The sequence below is a fragment of the Benincasa hispida genome, chromosome 3 (assembly GCF_009727055.1).
Source record: "Benincasa hispida cultivar B227 chromosome 3, ASM972705v1, whole genome shotgun sequence".
NCBI lineage: Eukaryota > Viridiplantae > Streptophyta > Magnoliopsida > Cucurbitales > Cucurbitaceae > Benincasa > Benincasa hispida.
In genome coordinates, this window is record NC_052351.1 from 40538743 (window position 1) to 40559607 (window position 20865).

The 20865-nt window shown below is 32.9% G+C and overlaps 2 protein-coding genes across 9 annotated transcripts; both read left to right on the forward strand.

Moving 5' to 3' along the window:
- The first annotated feature begins 9549 nt into the window (after positions 1-9549).
- Positions 9550-17191, forward strand: LOC120074618. 6 transcript variants are annotated; one of them, XM_039027787.1, is made up of 15 exons: positions 9550-9911; positions 10718-11339; positions 12007-12143; positions 13615-13690; positions 13813-13949; positions 14030-14119; positions 14197-14307; positions 14386-14439; positions 14522-14575; positions 14661-14786; positions 14862-14960; positions 15299-15400; positions 15482-16306; positions 16403-16734; positions 16832-17191. In XM_039027787.1, the coding sequence occupies exons 1-15, from the start codon at positions 9828-9830 to the stop codon at positions 16836-16838; spliced, it is 2856 nt and encodes a 951-aa protein (XP_038883715.1). In that variant the 5' UTR covers positions 9550-9827; the 3' UTR covers positions 16839-17191. The 6 variants fall into 6 exon arrangements, with proteins under 6 accessions (XP_038883715.1, XP_038883718.1, XP_038883716.1 ...); XM_039027790.1 differs by having other exon boundaries at positions 15299-15385; XM_039027788.1 differs by having other exon boundaries at positions 15302-15400.
- A 1072-nt stretch (positions 17192-18263) lies between these two features.
- LOC120072649 (putative B3 domain-containing protein At5g66980) lies at positions 18264-20859 on the forward strand. Of its 3 annotated transcripts, none has more exons than XM_039025076.1 (5): positions 18264-18404; positions 18570-18761; positions 19379-19757; positions 19861-19994; positions 20437-20859. In XM_039025076.1, exons 2-5 carry the CDS (start codon positions 18675-18677, stop codon positions 20734-20736), a joined length of 900 nt encoding a protein of 299 aa, XP_038881004.1. In that variant the 5' UTR covers positions 18264-18404; positions 18570-18674; the 3' UTR covers positions 20737-20859. The 3 variants fall into 3 exon arrangements, with proteins under 3 accessions (XP_038881004.1, XP_038881003.1, XP_038881006.1); XM_039025078.1 differs by having other exon boundaries at positions 18298-18404; positions 18576-18761; XM_039025075.1 differs by having other exon boundaries at positions 18285-18761.
- The last annotated feature ends 6 nt before the right edge of the window (positions 20860-20865 follow it).

The window sequence follows — 20865 nt, forward strand, 5'->3', positions numbered from 1 at the left end:
CTCTTTTTAATTATGTTTATTGTTTAAGTTAAGAAAAGGGTTGGGTTAAATATTTAAGTTAGATTGGATTTGTGCGTTTTGAGGTAAAGGATAAGTTTGAAGAAGGAAAATATTTAAGTATGGGAACTTAACTCTGATTACTTATCGATCTAACCTTACAAAGAGAATTTCTGGCTAAGTGTTGGTCGTGTTGAGAGGTGCTTGAGCAGCAAGTGGCAGAAGGTAGGATCGAGTAAATGTTGCCGAATGTTGAGTATAAGTTATCGAGGAAGGGTCGAGCATCGAATATAAGTTATTGAGGAAGGGTCGAGCATCGAGTATAAGTGATCGAGGAAGGGGTCGAGCGTCGAGGGTAAGTGAGGAAGGGTCATGCGTCGAGTATGAAGAATCGAGTAAGGAGTGTGCATCGAGCGAGCTCCCAGTGCCGAGTTCCCCATCGAGTATCAAGTCCTACCCATCAAGTATTCAACAGAGAGCCAGAGAATGTTTCATCGAGTAAGGACCTTTCTCCATCAAGTTTTCCCAGCGAGGATCGAGTTACTTAAAACGCTCAGTTTTAAACTTCTCATTTAGTTACCCAGACAAATGGCTTAAACTCGATCCTTAATCTCCACTAGTGGGTTGGGTGGCTTAAGGAGATTTCATGCAAGGAGCTGGACGGTAGTATAAAAAGGGAGGAGAACTTCAAGGGCTCATTTTGGACTATTTGCTCGAGCAAGCCAGACGAACTTTTCTGAAATCAAGCCTTTGGAAGAGAGTTCTCACAGGAAAAAGGGTCGAAGAAGGAAGGAAGAGTTGAAGATTCATTTTTTGGGTGTTTTCGGCCACTCGATGAAGAAACGTAGATCTAGAACGAACTACTTAAACTTGCAAGCCGAAAATTTAAGGTATTATCGTGAATACCATTTCAAGTACGTTTGTAGAAGGAACTTTGACAAGAAGAGGTCTAGATTTCAAGTTGCATATTTTGGAAGTTAAACCTAGAATTTTTGCTCAAGTAGGGAGTTATGGTTAAGGCTTTCGGGAAATATTTGAAAGCTTAGGTTAAACCACAAGGAGTTTCACGTTGAAACTTTGAGGTAACATTGTTAACATAATTCTAAACATGTTTAAAGAAGGAATTTTCTTAAAATGAATTATGGATTTCGAGTTATCGACATTAGAATCTGAACCTAGAATTTATTGGACGAACAGGCAGCTACTTACTAAACGTGGGTTTGACATCCTAAAATCCTACTAAGTACTGGGTATGGGCATCAGAAAAGAGGCGACCAGCTGAAGTTTAAGCCCTTTTAAATTCGACTATGTACCCGACGCCCTAAGATAAGTTACGAGGAATTAAAAGCGAAAGAAATAAATGTGAGCTTAATTCTGAAAGCGAGTCTAAAAAGGGAAACCATGGCTAGTAACTAAAGTATAAATGTGAGCTTAATTCTGAAAGCGAGTCTAAAAAGGGAAACCATGGCTAGTACCTAAAGTATTTCGACATGTTCATAGGGTTGACATTAGTAGGAGAAGCTCATCAATCTTAAAAGGAGTTTCCAAAGACTGTGAGTGACTCTAATTTCTACAAATATTTATGAATGATTTAGCAAGACATGCTTTAATGAAAGTTACTTATTGATAGCCAGCCTCAAACGTTTGTCAAGCTATTTCCTTTACCAATGTTTACATATGCTTGATAGATTAATAACTTATAGAGTATGGATAGGTATGGTCCAAGCATGATGTTTTTAAGTAATTAATGTCTAGTGCTTATGAAGTATGTTGCCCTAGACAAAGCCTGAATAGTTAACGCTTGCTATTAGGGAAAGCTAAGACTATAAGACAAAGCTAAGTGTAATATTTATGTGAAGGACTCCTAGTAAAGTATGTTTAGCTCAATACCTCGAAGTGGTAACCAAGATTATAGGCGGTTGAAGATAGGATCCTAGCTACGCACACATAGGACCAGTGGGATTAGGAAGGTGATGGACAGAGGAGCCATATCCCAGGAGATGAATTCAAGTTTCAGTAAAACTTATTAATGAAGAATGCTATGTATTGAGTTGGTACCATATTGGCAAGAACTATGAAGAGGGATAAACTATGTCATTTCAATGATAATTGTTGATAAGTTTATATGTTTTCAAGCAATTAAGTTTCATGAGATTGCTTAGCATTTTCCTCGAGTATGTACTTGTTTGATCACATGCCAAGATAATATGTTAGCCTTATTTAATATTGGACTCAAATCAAATACTATACATTATAAACATATATATAAATAAATTATTTTATATATTATAAATATATAAATATATCAAATCAAGGTAGGGGGTGGGGCCCCAAAAATTTTTCTCGGCTTGACCCCATCCTCGGTCAAACTGGGGATTCCCCGCCTCGATCGGGGCGGATCCCCACAGAGACCCGATCCTGCAAGGAATTTTGCCAACCCTAGGTGTAAAGAGTTTAGCCAATTAATCTCGGATTGTTGGAGCCCATGATTTGTAGGTCCACAAGGTTCCTACTAGCTCGTAAATGGATTAGCTTTAGAGTAGCATGATAAGTTAATTTGAAATGTTCAAATTAGAATTAAAGGAATTAGTAATTATATATGTTATAATTACACGTTTAATTTTACAATTAAACCGTATTGGAGAATTAATTAATATTTAAATATGATTTAAATATTAAATTCATGAATGTGGAATTTATGTAAAATTAATTTAATATTTGAATTTATTAGAAAATTAATTTTGAAAAAATTAATAATGTTTTCAATTTTTGAAATCAAATTGATTTTGGAAATTCAATTTGTAAATTAAAAAAATTGGAAAAAACACAAAAATGGAAATGTTGGATTTCTCCACTAACGAACAACTAGCTCACTCAATTTCCCTCCATTTCTTGATTCAATCTTTCAAGCATGAAGTGCTCTCCATGCAACATTTTTCATTGCATGATTGTCCTACAATAAATAAAGAATAGTGGAATTGAAACATGCATTAGTTGAATTTTTATAGAAAAATTTGAGTTAAAGAAGGTGTTTTTCAAGTGGGTGCAATGGTGAGTTCTTCTCCAAATTCCCTTCATTTAAGCTTATTTCGAGTCCCACAACTCAATCTAAAGCTCTAAGAGTATAGTAGGGAAGATCTTGAGGTAGTTCACAACGAGATTTGGAGAAGATTTGCAACTGAGAATTGTGATTTAAGGTGTTCTTCAAAGGTATTACTTAAAACCCTCTTATTATTATATGAGCATGTTTTATTTACAGCCAAAATTAATAAATTAGAAAGAATACTTAATGATTCTTGTTGCTTCCGCTGCATACTGATATACTGCTACGGATGGAACATGGAATGTTGAGCTCCTTAACAGAGTATTTTTGCAAGAAGATGTTGATGTAATCAGAACAATCTCTCTAAATACAAAAATTCAGGACAAAATGATTTGGCACCATGAGAAAAAATGCATTTAATTGTGGCAGCTCAAAATCCATTCAAAGACAAACCACTTTTTATGGAGATGTGTAAACAATATCATTCCAATAAAAGTAAATCTTCATAATTGAGGTTTACATATAAATCCCATTTGTCCAGTCTATGGAAAAAATTATGAGTCTACAGATCATGCTCTTTTCAAGCGTAATCATGCAAAGGCCATATAGAAACAGATTATATCAAAGCAACATCTAAGTACGAGCTTTAACAATAGTTTCTTAGATCGATGGTGTCTTCTCAGCTCAAACACATCAATCAAAGATTTAGAATTAATTGCAATTACCTATTGGTCTGCCTGGAATGATAGAAATAATCTGCTCCATAATAAACTAATCTCCATTCAGTCAAGATGCATCTGGATTCACAAATACTATCATGAGCATCTGTTGAGTTTTATGTCTTAAAACCCGTGATTTGTAAACAGTAAACTTATTCTGATAAATTTAATAAATTTATTATTGAAGTTTGATTCAATAAAGTTATATTGAATATTTGAATGGCTTGTTTCGTTTTAGAAATAAATCCAATAAACTAAAAGATTCATGACTATTACACGAGTACTTGATTTTTATGTGAGACATACAAGTAGATCTGGTTTGAGTAAATAGTCTAAATGATCTATAGTATATGAATAAAGTTGGGTGTCTTATTCTGGTAACACTATCGGATGCGGCTCACTTTGTAGTTGTTACAAGGAGTTGTAAAGTGCTACAGGCGAAGTGATCCTGATTTGTACATGTAGTGACATGAATTGAGACGTCTTGTGCAATGAGTTTGCGTAAGATCAGACCAAGAAATAAGTCACTCTTACTTTATAACGTTGGTTACTGTTTAAGATTGGCTATTTCAAAACAATGACCTAGATAACTTGATCTTAATCCCGAGCTAACTATGAACTTTTGTTTATTCGGGACTATCCTTAGATTTGCATAGGTGAGAGTTGACTCAACAGCACTGGCTCAATAAGCCCCCTATTTTAGGGGTAAGACCGGGTAAATAGTTGAGGACATAGGGTACAAGATGGAATTCACTCTTACCCGCTTTGAGGGATAGTAGAGAGGTTGTTCCCTTAAGTGCTGACTCCAGGTCTTGAACAATGAGCCTCACCCTCTCATTGGCCTGAAAAGAACTTGGTTTAATGATCGGATCATAAAACAATCGTTCATTAGAGGATCAGTGGGACTTAAGGAACAAGAGGTAATCTCGAGGGTAAAACAGTCTTTTGACCTAGTTGTTATTATGAACAACCTGTGAAGAGTTAATTTACTGATCATTGTTATATCGAGTGGACACAATATATCTACAGTGAGAGGAGTGCAACTACGGGTTCTAGTGGAGTGACCCAATAGTTAACGAATGAGGATTAATTCAGTGTAAATAGTTTAGCCAATTAATATCGGATCATTGGAGTCCATGATCTGTAGGTCCACTAGGTCCCCTACTAGCTCACAAAGGATCAACCTTAGAGTAGCGTGATAAGTTTATTTGAAACGTTCAAATTAGAATAAAGAGAATTGGTAATTATATGTCACGTTTAATTTTGAAATTAAATGGAATTGGAGAATCAATTAATATTTAAATATGATTTAAATATTAAATTCATGAATAGGGATTCATGGTAGTAGAATTGGTGATTAATTAATTATTAATTATTGATTATTAATTTTATTAGAAAAATTAGTTATTGAATTAATTTTGAAATAATTTTTGTAAAATTAATAAAATTTCAACTTTTGAAAATAAAATTGATTTTGGAAATCAATTTGATAATTAAAACAAAAAAATGGAAAATGGAAAATCCCAAAATTTGGGAATTTTCCACTTTCTTTAAAGTAGGTTAGTCACAATTCCATTTCAATTCTCAGCAAATTAAAGGCAATAGTTGTAATTCATACATGCTTCTTGATCGCATGATAGTCATGCAATATATAGCTCAAATTTTGAGTAGCATGACCATGCCGTTGTTGTTGAATTACAGAGAGAAAAGATGGAAGAAGACTGTTTTTCAAGCTTGTGATAAACCAAAAAGTCTATCTATCAAAATTCCTTAATCCAAGCTTATTTTGAGTCTCACAACTCAATCTAAAGCACCAAGAGAATAGTAGAGAATACCTTGTGGTGGTTCACATCCAAAGGAAGGGAGGATTGCAACTGAAATTTGTGATTCAAATGTATCTTCAAAGGTTATTGTTGAAACTCTCTTTTTAGTTTATGAGCATGCTGAATTTGAAGCCAAAATTAATGAATTAGAATGCGTTTTCTTCCGCGACTTGTTTTGTATTCCAACAGTATCATGCTTCATATCACAAATTATCTCCATGCAAAGATTCTATGATTAAAAATTCAGCAAAATCAAAGAGTACTTGGTCTGCTCCCTCGACGAACTTCATTAAAGTAAGTGTTGATGTAACTTGAAAAACATCTTCAAATTCTACAGGATTCAGTACAATTATATGGGATGACCAAGGATCCTTGAAGGCGGTACAGATCTTCTCGATCGATGTTGTTTACTTACCGCTTTTTTTGTTAAAATATCTGTTGTTCTTCAAGGGATACAACTTTCTTCTAAGATGAATTTTAGGAAGATCATAGTAGAATCGGACTGCAGTAAAGCCATTAACCTTTCGGGAAACAAAAGAAATTGACAGTAGTGTACTGTATGGCTAGAAAAAAATTTTGGGAAATCTCCCCTTCTTTTGAATCCATAATTTTTCCCTATACCCCTGGAGATATAAATAAGTTAGCTGATATTGTAGCTAAAAAGGTTAATACTAGGATTTGATTATACTTGGATGGATTCCTACCCCATGTGAATTCAAAATCTTGCTGTAAATGAATGTATCTCAAATCATACCTTGAGGTTTAATAAAATACTTCATTTCTCAAATAATAATAATAATTAATTGCTTTAAGTAATGAAAGAGAAATTGCACTTAATTATAAATATTTTAATCTGAACATTTAATTAATTATTAATTATTAATGTTTTAAAGAATTGTTGATAATTTAAACTAATTAGAAATCAATTTCAAAATTAAGAAATCAACTAAAAATAAAATTACAATTTGAGAACCAAGTATATCGATATCACTTTTTTAAAATCGCAATAATCAAATAGAAAACTAAAACCAAATATCAAAGACAAAAAGTGATATCTTCAAAATTTTATGGATCATAATAGGAATTAATTTCAAATTACCATTGGGCAAAGTGTGTATTCTATCATATTTTAAAACAACCTTTTTAATTGGGGACTTCTATTAAATTAAAATACCTAAAATTAACTTTTCAAATATATGGAGCTATTATCCTAACATTTTATTAGATTTTAGGAAAATACCCGTTCAGTTATTGAATTTTTAAGAATATGTGTATTTAGTCTTTCAAATTTCAAATAGACTATTTTTAGTCTTCAAATTTTTAAGAATATATTTAAAAGATCCATCTATTAAAGTCTCCATTGGATTTTTTTAATAAAAAAAAGACTAAATTGGTGACGTGGCTTGATGATTTAAAAAAATTTATATTTTAATATTTTTCTCTCCCCTCTCTTCTGTCTTAATAGCTGGAGAGAGGACAAAAAAAACCTCTTTTTTATATCTCTTCAATAACACCATTTTCTTGTTTTTCATTTCCAACACTCTTTATCATTTTTAGTTTATTATAATTGTGTTTTCTCTCTTTTCCAACGCAAAAGTTTCCATCTCTTTATGAAAATTACTCATCACCAAAACCAAGTGAGCTCCAAAGCTCTTCATTGGCACTATTTGATGAAAAGAAAAACAAAAAAACAAACGGATAAGAAACTGACCATCACATAATAACACGAAGGGTTACAAGAGAAAAATGAAGTTCAACAAACTCAATCCAGCTCAATCGAAGCTCATGCTAAAAATTCATGGGAGAACTTTCCAAGTCAATCTAATTATGAGGCAGTCATTATGCCCTATAAACCAATGATGAGCTAGAGCTAAAAGACTTCTAGAATGATTAAATGTTTGCTTTGAAGATAAGTTTCCCATAAATGGTGAAAAGTTGCAACTATTGAAGCTCCAGTCATTTGGTCATCCAAAAGCCATCATGAATCTAAAAATTCAGATTCATTTACATTATTAACATCCCATGTATTTGATTAATATTATGAATTTACATTTATTAGAGTAGTTGAAAGGGTGTTAGATGAATGTAGCCAATGTAGGTGAAAGGTTGCATCCTTTCATGATGTCTATTCAATTAGTTTAAACAGGACTGTAATCCCCACATTTAGAACAACACTTTGAATTTGAATGAAATTTCATTAGAGTTTATTTTCTCAAACTTTATGCTTTTTCTTTATATTCTTGTGTTTAGAATGCATGTATTAGAACTTTCAATCTAGTTTGATCAATTAGATTGTGGAGAGTTCGAAATCTTGAAGTTAGGAACAAGTTCTTTTTTCTTGATCATCAATCAATCTACCAAGCCAAATCTGTTTAGCTTTTTTGGTTGTTATCATTTTGTTTATCGAAGGTTATTCTTATTATCGTTGTAGGATTCATATAGAATGAAGGAGGGTTCTCATACGTGATTGAGGTAGTTCTCTTTATCACAAATCCATATGAGAAATTGGAAATTACGATTCAAGATTGATTATTCGATTCTCGACAACTTTGACAACAACTTATCGAGGGAGGAAGCTAAAGGAAGGGGATTTGTTGGATGGTTGATAGACTCGATGACAAATTCGAAGATGTGAAGAGGAAGATGTAAGAAAGAGAACACCATCCTCAAATTTGGGTTTGTTGGATGGTTTTGATGGTTTATTAGAGAGGGTTTTTTCGCTAACCCGTCAATAGAAAGACTGAGAATTAATTAAAAACCACCCAACAAACCCCCAAATCCATATCCATAGTGGTTTTAGTAATTTGATTTGGGGGTTTGTTTGATGGTTTAAAGGGTTTATGGAGCCGATTATTAGGATGAAGAATAAGGCTTTTTTCTCTCTCCCACTATTAAGAGGGGAGAAGAGGGAGAAAGGAGTGAGAAATGTTAAAATATAAAATTTTCTAAGTCAGCATTCCAATCGTATATTTAATCAACTTTTTTTTTGTTTAAATTTGATGGAATTTTAAATAGAGAAATCTTTTAAAAAGTTTGGGATTAAAATGACCAATTTAAAATATGACGGATTAAATAAACTTATTATTAAAAATTCAAGGACCAAAAGAATAATTTCCCTTAAATTTTAATTTACATTTTCCCCCATATATAAAAAGTTACAATTATAATATAAATGTTTGGTTAAAATATCACTGTAGTCTATTGTCATGGTTTTCATTTTATTTTAGTTTTTTCTATTTTAAAATGTTTAATTTTAGTCTATATATTTTTAATAAATCTTAAAAATATTTTTTTTTCAAAATAAAAGTTTAATTTTTATTGTCTTTTTTATATTTTAGAAATATAATTATTTACATAAAGTTTTTTATAGCAGGGAAATTATTATTATTTCAATATTATTTAACTAACTTGGATAAAATTACTTTCTATTTGTCAATTAAAAATCAATGTGATAATTTATTATTTTTTTTCAAAAAAATATTAAATTATAACTTTTTTTTTATGTAGAAGAATGGGAGTATGAAATTAGGTATACCTAATCATTGCTCTTAGGCTATTCACGGTTCATTTCGGTTCAAGTTGAGGCTTAAATCGAACCAAACAACAAATTTTAAAAATTGTATTTTATGAAACAGAACCAGACCGCATGTTTGGTTTGGTTTTACTTTATTTTTTAATCGTTTATGTTCTTTCATATCTTCTAAATTATAAGCGGTTCAGTTTCACGATTATATATATATATATATATTATTTTTTAATACATTTATTAAAAAAAGATTCGCTTCGATCGATTTGAAATCGAGTCGAACAGTATTAATTTAGTTTGAAAATATAATTTGATTTCAATTCAGTTTACAATTCGATTCGGTTTTAACCGTTTCAATGATAACGCCTAATTGTTCATTCCTAAAATGATATTTTAATACATTAATTTTTTAAGAAAATAAAAACAAAAGAAAAAATCCCCAAAACCCTAGAAAGATTAGCAATTTAGCCCTCACCTCTGACCTCATAGTGCAAGCCGAAAGTTGCATGCATGTGGTGTAACGTATCCATGAGTTCTACTCTGAATTCTGAAATCTGGGGACCAAAATTCTATTAAATTCCCCTTTTGTCTTGTGTTTCACTCCTTCGATTCTTTTTCGTCTATGATTATCAAGCTTTCTTCCGCAGTTTCGGTACCAAAATCTTCCCCTGTTCTTCGCATTGTTATCTAATTCTTCATCGACACCTCTTTTAGTGTGAATGATGAGTCACAGCAGCATGGAAGCCACTTCTAGCCTTGAGTTTTTCAAGGTTTTTCTTCCCGATTCTTGCTCTCTTCATATGGTAATGGTTTTTCTCTGTCTCTCTGTTTAATCATCCACATTGTGCCCTAATTCCACAACCCCCCCCCCCCCCCCCCCCGGTTTAAAAGGTTGATTAGTGGAGTTTGATAGATGGCTTTGTTACTTTTTCTGTATTAAGCAAAAGAGCATGTGGGATTGATCTGTTTTTGAGTATTTGACCATTGTTGGATTCTGCATTGCACGTGCACGGAAAATAGTCTGAAAAGTTACTTGCGTATTACCACAAAAATTAGGCATATTAGAGATGCATGTGCTCCTCTTAAGGCTTCTTTTTTTTTTTTTCCCTTCTATTTTTGTTAATTTAAGTCATCGTGATCTCTCTGTTCTGACATGCTTGAGTTGATCACTTAATTCTAGTCATGCTGGGTCAACATGTTAATAAATTTCGTGGAAATCAACAAAATATCATGAAAAAGTTGACCAAATAGCAAAACTGTACTTTTCAACAATATGTTGTTAAATTTATATATAATTGGGAATGACTTTTATGAGCTTTCGTGATTCCCACGATCTTTCTTGAAATATCCCTCGACATTCGACCAATATTTCCATGAAATTGGCGTTTAAACTCATTGATTTTATATTTTTATACGGAGGATTTTGATCTATGTGGACCAGAAGAGAAAGAGGCTTCTGTACTCATAGAAATAACTAATTATCTTATTGTATGACAGTATTGATTAATTTTGAAAACAAGCTTTTGTTAAATAAAATAACATGAACGTGCTAGGTGATTTGTTTTGTTTTGTTATCTGTTTGCATTTATTCTTGATTTCTTATTTCCAGAGCATACCTCCAGCTTTTATGAAGCATTTAAATGGAACCTTTCCAGAAAAAGCTACCATCCAAGATCATACGGGAAAATCATGGGGTATTACATTGGAAAAATTGGACGACCTTCTGTATTTCAAGAAGGGCTGGCAGGCCTTTGTAGATTACCATTTTCTGAAATATGGAGACTTCTTAGTTTTCCAATATGATGGTCACTCTACGTTCGATGTTAAGATATTTGGCAAAAATGGATGCAAGAAGGCAGTGACAGCAAAAGCTACTAGTTCTGTCCCAATTTTGGAGGCTGAGATAGCAGAAGCTGGTAATTCTGTTTCAAATTTGGAGGCGATGGTAGCAGATGCTGGTAATTCTATTTCAAATTCGGAGGCTATAGTAGAAAATGCTGGTAATTCCGTTTCAAATTTGGAGGCTATGGTAGCATATGCTGGTAATTCTGTTTCAAATACGGTGGCTATGGTAGCAGATGCTGCTTATTCTGTTTCAAATTTGGAGGTTGTGGTAGTAGATGCTGGTAATTCTGTTCCAATTTTTAAGGTAAAAAAAGAGCCTGTGGTTGAGGAAGAAGATGTGGAACCTTCAATTTATCGCAAGAGGAAGCGATTACAAGATGGATCAGGTGAGTACTTCTTGTTTTACTTGTGTGCTTCACTTAGAGCCTGGTTTGTAACTTTGTAGTGCTTCGGTTTCTTGTTATTTGTTTATTCCTATTTTCAGGTTTCGGGAAAATAGGTACTTTTGGTCTTGTCTTCTTTGCTTAGTTTCTCACTTATTGAAACATGATGCAAAATTGTATCCAAATTTTGAACAAGATGTTCTTGTTTTTTGTACTGTTCCTAAACTTTCAAAATTCGATGAGACTGTTCCTCTATTGTTTTTAGCTCATCGATTACATATTCAATGTAGCTTCCTGATTTGATATTATTTTATGCTCTGTATTAGTGTAAACAAACGCGTCCTTTCAGGGATTAGTCTATCTTCTTTGATTTCTAATTAGAGATCTCTTTGGTAATTTACATCTTGGTGTTTGGAGACCACTAAACTCCTTGTCTGCTATTCATCAATAAAATTTGTTTCTCCTCTAAAAGAGTTACATACTCAAAATGGATTCTTAACATTTATTTCTTTTGAAGAATAAAAACAAGAATGATTTCCAAACACATTCTTCTTTTCAATTCCTATATATTATTTCATCGAATTTTGATTTATCTCTATTGAAAAAATATATCTCGTTTCATATATTATCTCTCGGTCTGATTTAGAATTCTTTCAACTATGCTTTGTAGAGATAGTTCGCAAGTCAAAAAGCATTGTAGCTTCAAATCATGGTAGACTGGATAATGCCTCGAACTCTGTAGGACAGGTTAGGCCAAGAGGGCCTTTCTTTGAGCGGATGATGAAACATTGGTCGAGTCAGACCATTGTGAGTATTACTCTCCAAACTTCTTTTCTTAAGAAATCTTGATTATAATAGTACTATTATAGTTGAGAAGCTTGCTAACTTATAGTAAGCTGATGCATCTCATATATGAAATTGAGTGCTAACTTATAGTAAGCTGATGCATCTCATATGTGAAATTGAGTTGGATGTTGCATTGAATGTCCAGTTTTTCATAATTTGATTATGATGTAACCTCTTTATGAGCTTCTCATGATTTGATTATGATGTAACCTCTTTATGAGCTCAGATTTCAATGCTATTCATAAGGCCCAACATGTTATATCAATATAGAAATGAAGCTAAAACGATATGGCAAGGATTTAACTCAGGGTTTCCAACATTGGATATTTCAATGCAAAATCACTACTAAATTAAAAAAACTTGAAGTTGATTCTATTTTCAAAATGTACTCAACAAATTTCTATCAGAGTATTCCTGTGTTTCCGACTGTGCTACTATTGAGATTACAGGCAATCAAATGCTTGTCTGAAGCTTTCAGTGATGTTGGAGAGAATGCCATTTCTGATGCCATGGTTTTGAATTGAATTGCAGTATATTTCTGGACGTGTGGTGAGGGATGAGAACATCTTGTTGAAGCCGAACATAGTTCTTAGGGATGAAGAGGGCAAATTGTGGCCAGCAACAGTCTGTTTCACCAGCCAAAATCGTATTTCTGTTAATGCTGGATGGTCTAAATTTTACTCCTGCCATAAGTTGAAAATAAATGACAAATGTGACTTTGAGTTTGTTCTTGAAACGGGAAATGTATGCCAACAATTAAATGTCAAAATTACACGCCACTATCTTGCCCTACGTTGAAGAAGTGCATAGCAGAACCAAAATTTCATTGTACAGTGATTTTGTTTTTCTTTAACTAGGGAAAATCAGACAAGTCCCTCTCTCTTTTGTCAAATTTTGTTGTCAATCTAAACATTGTGAATTTAGTGGTGATTATATATATAACGAGATCCAGAGCTTAAATCCTTGCCATCCTTGTAAATTGCAATATCGTTTCAGCTTCATTTCAAGTTGATAATCCACATGTTTTGCGCCTCATGAATTAAATTATATGGAAGCAATATTGAATTATAAAATTGTTAGATTTTTTAAGTGCTTACAAATATTAAACACTTAGAATATCATTCTAACAATTAAAATAACTACAAACTCACATGTAGAGAGTGTTTACCAATAAATATAGATAACTCAAGTTCAGGATGTATAGCAGCACTCTTTTTCTAGGTGCCAAAATCAAGTTTCCTTTTTTAGGTGCCAAAAGTTATGATTGTATAATGATGATATTTTTATCTTAACTAGTTAAATATATTTCGAAACTCGAGATAATAGTAATCAAGATACTCAAAAATGCATAAAATGACAAAACTTAGATTTTTATTAGAACGTGAAACAACGAAATATATTTTCCATTTACATTTAACAATGATAATCTAAGGTGAAGGAGCACTTGCATTATATGCCTTTCTTTGGAATAGAGAATTTCAGGATTGAACCTTTCGAGATAATTCCAGGTAAATAAGTTTTTGCTTGTTTTCTTCAATTTTCTTTTTGGTATATGAACTGATTTTACTAACCAATCTCACAAATTAGCAAAAAAGAATTACCTTGTGATAAATTTGGGTCATTTATACAGTACGAATATATCCAAAAGTCGCAAAGTACATTCAGGAGTATAGCCAATTTCAAGAACATAGTAGGGCGATGATTTGTAGCCAATTTCATTCAACGTCCGCAAGTCAAGAGCCCAAATACATTCAATTTGATCATGAGGTAGAGTATAATCTTCTGTCTTGGGATCTCATTGAAATATATTCTTGTGGATGACCTTTTAACATTTACATTATCCATAGGAAGTTGATAGTCAACAAAATGATCAATATTTCCAAGAAGATTATGACCCTCAAGGGGATAATCAAAGTGGAGGAGTTGATATGGACATGGTAAGATATACATCTTCATTCAAGAATCATAAATAAATGGGATATATAACTATTCTTTTATGATTTTAAATCAACAGATAAATGAACTACCTATTAGTCAATCGCAAGAAATACTGTATTTGGAGTATCAACCCCTTCAAACAGATAAAGAAGACAATAGGAAATCAGCAAATATGGAAACTACTGAGGTAAATATATGATTTTCATTTGCCGTTATTTATGACTTTAGATACCTTTCTTAGTTCTTGTTGCCCAAATTGAAACAGGTTGGTGGGTATTCATTCAATATTGAAGAGCAAAATACAGAGAGTACTACTGAGGTAATTTATTCAACTTTCGTTTACCATTATTTATGATTTTTAGATATCTTTCTGTTCTTACTTGCTGCCAAAATTGAAACAGCTTGGTGGGAATTCGTGTGATGATAATGAAGAGAATAATATGGGTACTACTGAGGTAAATATATATTACTTTCATTTACCATTAGTTACGACGTTTAGATATCTTTCTTAGTTCTTACTTGCTGCCAAAATTGAAACAGCTTGGCGGGAATTCATTTGATATTGAAGAGAATAATATCAAACGGGAAAAACGGTCCCCTACAACTGTCGAGGCTACTAGAAAGAAGAAAAAGAGAAAATCGAGAGAGACGACGAGCTTTGAAGTGGTAGATTTTATTCCCAAGTTTGTAAGCTTTCAAATTACTTGTTATTGATGTGTTATTGAAACATATATTTTATAGCAAGAACACAACGAAGAGACGTCCGAAATTGATACTGATCAGGACTCCAGGAGGAATGTGGGAACGAAGCAAACGAAGAACATTTCTGGACAATCTAAGGTAAAATTAATTAATTAATTTTTATTATTTAAAAAAAGAAAAAGAAAAAGAAAAACGTCCATATTTAAGCTTATAAATATGACTTCCATTTCTGATTTCCTTTGTTTTGGTATTTCAAAATTCATGTGAAGTTTTAAAAACTAAAAGAGAGTTTATATATATATATATATTGGTTAAGAATAGTGAAGACTATTGTAAAGAAATTATGAAAAAAGACCCGTACAAATTTTAAAAATCAAATAGTTATCAAACGAGATTTAAATTTTTATAATTTAAATGTCCATTTACATTTAGATTAGATAATGAAGTTCTTAGGTGTATATATATACCCGTAAAAGCAGGATGGAGGTGGTAAGAGAAAAAAACGAGCAAAGAGGGGAAAGAAATCAGGAATTTCTAGTACGCCTTCTGAACATGATGATAAGGTGGATGTTTATAAGGTTGGTTATTTATTTATTTTTCAATTTGATTAGATACTATATAGTTTTCAACGTTTAATTTTGTTTATGTTCCGATGATAGGAGTACCCTTTATTATTACCGAGGAGTAGCTGGTCGACTACTCAACGAATAAACTTGTATAGTAAGCTTGATGTTATCTCAGTGATAAAGAATACATTGAATGAAAGGCAACTAAAGAAGTTCAAGAAAAGCTGCTTTGGAGATTTTTTAGACTTGAAGATCACCAAGTTCTCATCCCAACTCTTTTATCATTTGGTTAGACGTCAATGTTGTTCTACAAACCGCAACGAACTATGGTTCAATCTAGAGGGTAGAATACATAAGTTCGGGATGAAGGAGTTTTCCTTGATAACAGGTTTGAATTGCGGAGAATTACCGGAAATTGATATGTCCAAAATTCAAAAAGGTAAGTTTAATAAGAGGTATTTTGGTGGTGAGAAAACTATTAAAAGGACAAAATTACACGAGGTGTTCACAGAAATGGATAAAGGGAGAAACAAAGATGTCGTCAAAATGGCAAAGCTATACATTCTAGAGATGTTTATACTTGGTAAGCAAATAAGGACAGGAATAAATCATGAATATACCTTATTAGTGGACGACAAGGAACAGTTTGATAGGTATCCATGGGGGCGAATCTCTTATGAGATTACCATAGATTTTGTGAAAAAAGCCATAAAAAGCAATGATGCTTCAGCAATAGGGATTGGCGGATGTGCATTTGCCTTACTTGTGTGGGCGTATGAGACCATCCCCTTACTCGGGTTAAATTCAAATTTTGTCGCAACGAGGGTCTCTTTTGGCACACCCAGAATGAACAATTGGGCAGCAGACGTTCATCCAGAGTGGAAGGACCTTTCAGAGAAGGTTTTTCAATCTGATTCTGTGAGTATGCTAACATATACTCGGTGTATGTAATCGGTAATTGAAAATTCCTAACAAACTGATTTGTGGCATCTGTTCTTTTGTTTGTTTGTTTAGTTTGATGTTCAGCCTCTTATAGCAACAAAAACTGAAATGGAAATGCCATATATGATACCATTTGGTGGGGTTAAGCCATCAGAAGAAAAGATTAAATCACAGTTGGATCAAGAACACAACAGCGATGCTAGAACTTCATACAACAAGGGGTATTGTAATTGGAAAGGACCTCCGTCTGTTCCAAATGATGGCGTGGGGAATTTTTTGTTCACTAAGATAGTCAACATAGAGGAAATTTTGGGCAGTTTGGTTCATGACATAGATAACCTAAAGAATCTCTTTTCAAAATTGTGTGAAAATGTAAATGAAGCTACAGATCCTGAAAAGATGAGGTAAATAATTCTATAAAATAACTTTTGTTTTCGTATGTGTGTATTTCTTATATATATTCATGTATTGTTTCTTGTGACTTGAACTTTTGAATCAAAGAAAGTAGGAGATGTTGAAAACTATGATAAAGATTACCAGGAAGATGAAGACGGAACATCTTTGTTGAAAATTACACAAAAAAAGTTTCACAATCAAGATGGCAATGCGCGATGACGTTGGTGGGAAAAGAAGCCATGCAACTCCAATTGATTCAATAGTTCATCATGCCCAAGTACATGAAGAACAATCTACCCTTCTCCTGCAGCAAAAGGAGTAGTTGTTTGATGTTCATTAACAAGATGTGTGTTCAATTTTGACCTTGATTGATGGTAAATATACTAACTGGACAATTATGTATTTGGTTGTGGATCTAATTGTTAAGAACATTCCTCTTGAGGATCAATTCATTTTTTTGGCTCATAAGGACCCTCCAAAGTATAAATTTAATGATTATTGATATTTAGCTCTTCGAAAACATTGAGAATATCTCAAGTGGGTTATACTTCTTTCGATCTCGAAAGTTCAAATCTGTATACTCCAATTTGTGATACTAAAAAATCATGAGAAAAGTAAAAGGGAGAACATGGAAAATGTGATAATGAAGATGAACCAGTAAATTTTTAGGGTAAATATCAATTTATACTTTAAACTTTTGTGGTTATGTCAATTAAAACACCGAACTAACAATTATATTAATTTAAACTCAGAAATTAATTGTATCAATTTATACCCTTCTTTATGTTCCATTTGAACTTCTGTGAAATTTATAATTGTATCGATATCAATTAAACTCCCAAATCTTATCTTTCATAAATGAATTAATTGAGACTGTTGGACAAAATTTATTTTCTTTCGAAACCGTCTATGTATTTACTACTGTTCATTTTGTAAAACTGATATTTGAAGAAGTCTATTTGAGAATTCATGCATGAAAGATTTTCAAATGTAATGGTAATGAAATTTGAAGGGTGTAAATTAATACATTTAGGATTTAAATTGATATAATTATTATTTCAAGATTTTCATTGATACAATTAAGAGGTATAAATCAATATTTTTCCAATTTTTTTTTTTATGAAGTATGTTATAAAATGTCCTTGTTGACAATGTGGAGAAAATTCTATTTATAAACAATTGACTAAAGTTATAATATTGGTTTTCAAACTTTTATGGTTGTTTTTAATATGTTACTTTGTGTTAATATGTTCTTAGTCTTCAAAACTCATAGATCTAGTAGATATTGATTTGAAATTTTATGATCCTGTGAACACAAATTCAGTTGGGTTATTTTATTAAGAAAAAAAAACCGTCGAATAGATTACGATACTTATAATATAACCCTACATGTGAACAAATCTATCTTTCAAAAATGAAAAAATGGGAAGATATAGACTAACGAATCTTAAAGAATCTGTGTTAGACCTATGAAAGACTTGGTTCTGATTATGACGTGATTGAATGAAGCATATCAAATAAAGCTTAAAGACTCTCTCTTTGTATTGATTATATACTTTGAAAAGGGTTTTCGGATTAAATAGTTCCCTTCAAAGGGTTTGTTTGTCAAAGCTGATGCATGAAGACCAGCTGCTACACCTTTTCCTGGGGCTTCGACAACTCCGTTTCATTTATTTGGGTAAAATCCCATTTTAGAATTTTGAATAAATATTTGGAATTTACAGAGAAGTACTTGTAATTTTTCAAGGTAGTGGAAAAAAAAAAGGCTCTTCTGGGAATGAGGGCAGAGTTAAGCACAAGCAAGCTGACCCACTGACCAAAAGTGTACTTTTTCTTTTGCAAGTTCAAGTTCTTATCGAGGGTTCGGTTCAACAAATAAAAAAGGCCTTCTTTTGATATTTTTTGTGGTGGGTTCAAGGGTTTCTCGTTGAGCAAGGCCAAGGGTCTAATGGCAATAGTGGATTCCAGCAGCAGAATCTCTTCTAGCCTTGAGTTCTTCAAGGTTTTTTTCCCCAATTCCAGTTCTGAGCGTATGGTATAACTCTCTATTCTGTTTATTTTTTTTTTCTCTCTCTCTCTCTTTGTGGTTGATGGAATTAGACCCATTTTTGTGCTTCTGGAGTTTCATGGAGATATTGAAGAAAATTGTGCTCTGTTCTGACAAGAAAAGCTAATAGAATAATGTAAAACAAGATACCCTTTACCATCTTCGTGTAGATTTTAGCAGGAAACAGCAAGATTAGGCAATGTTGATATGTTATGATGGTGTGAGCTTCCATAATATGGATTTCATGTTAAAATGCTATTCCTTTTTTTCTCAAAAGGAAAATTGCTTGCTTTTGTCAGTATGGACAATAGCATTGTTGAGTTCCTTCGTCTTGTTTCTCTTACCGCTACTGTTGATTTTTCTCTCTTCTCTTGTATCCCTTAAATGTAGGCTTTCTTGCAGTTGAGAGAATTTACAACTGACGCTTTATTCAGAAATCTCCTTTTCTTTTTCTGCTTTGTCCTCCTTAGTGCATTCTTTGCAGTCTTGAGATGTGAATCCATATCCTGTATTGCAGGTTATGTATGGATATATTCATCTCTAAGGTACATAAGGTGTAAAAATGACCAACGCCTCTAAGTTTTGTTCTTGGTCTTGAATTGTAGAGTATACCACCTGCTTTTGTGAAGTATTTTAATGGAAGGATACCAAGTGAAGCTGTTATCAGAGATCAAAGCGGAAAATCTTGGCATGTTACCTTGGAAGAACTGAAGAATGTTGTGTTTTTCAAGGATGGCTGGCAAGAATTTGTTGACAGCCACCTCTTGAAACTTGGAGAGTTTTTAGTTTTTCAATACGATGGGAGTCATATGTTTGATGTTAAGATATTTAGTAAAAATGGATGCAAGAAAAAGCTAGTATCAAGAACCGGTACTCCTTTCCCAGTTGCGAAGGTCAAAGATGAGCCCCAATCTGAGCACGATTATAGTACATCCTTAACTCGTTGCAAAAGAAGTGATTCAGAAGTTAGATCCACTGGTTCAGGTGACAAGTTTTCATAACCACATTTTTGCTCAACATATTTCTCATTTTCTTCATGCATAGACGTGTATTTAAATGCCCCAATTTTTTTTTTGGTACTTTACAGGCACTGCCCCTAAATCAAAGAGAAGATCAACATCAAATCTTGAAGAACTTAGTCCCTCTAACAACACAGAACATATTTCGACAAAATCACCAACCTTCGAGCACATAGTTAGGCATTGGTCACGTAACTCCATTGTAAGTTCATTGATCTTGATAGCTTTATTTTAGCATTTTAAAGATAACTATGATAGTCTGATAAAAACAATAAAGGAAAATGATTGAAATTGTAGCTTAAACATTGATCTCTGACACATTCAAGGATTGCATGTAAGATGTTTAAAGTTGCTGGTTTTTATAATCTCATAATGCCTTCACCCATGGAAATGTATCCTTTTCTCTTCTCTTATTAGTGGGTATAATTTGCAGTTGGAAATTCAATGAAAAGGCTGAGTTCTTGCTTATGGAATCAATTCATGCTTAGCATTACTCTACTTTTGTTAACTTGAAAGACTATAGAGTTCAGTGTTCTTAATTCTTCAACTGACAGTAGTGAAGCTTACATTGCAGAGGAGAAGACTGCAGTTTTATCCCAAGTATTTCTCTTTGGTTTTCCTAATGAAATGGGTTGTGATTGCAGCATATTCCTAAACCGGCGATAGTTACCCATAACATCTTGCTGAAGCCAAATGTGGTTATTGTAGATGAAATGGGCAGGTCGTGGGTGGTGACCGCGAAGCCAATTAGCCGTGGTCGGTTTGCCTTGACCACTGGTTGGCCTGCTTTCTTCAGGGAAAATAGTTTGATACCAGGCGATGAATGTACATTTGAGTTTGTTCTTGGTTCGAATAACATTTGTGGAGAACTAAAGGTGAAAATCATGCGCACCCTCGAAATAACTCAACAAGAAAAACAGACAACAATGGTGCAAGAGGAATGATGCATTGTATCTTGCATCTGAATCTTCCTTGTAAAAAATAATTTTGTTGCTGTACTGTACACACTTCAATGTTTAAGTTCTAAACAGAATATTTAGAGTATGTTTGGGATCTCTTTTAAAAAATGATAT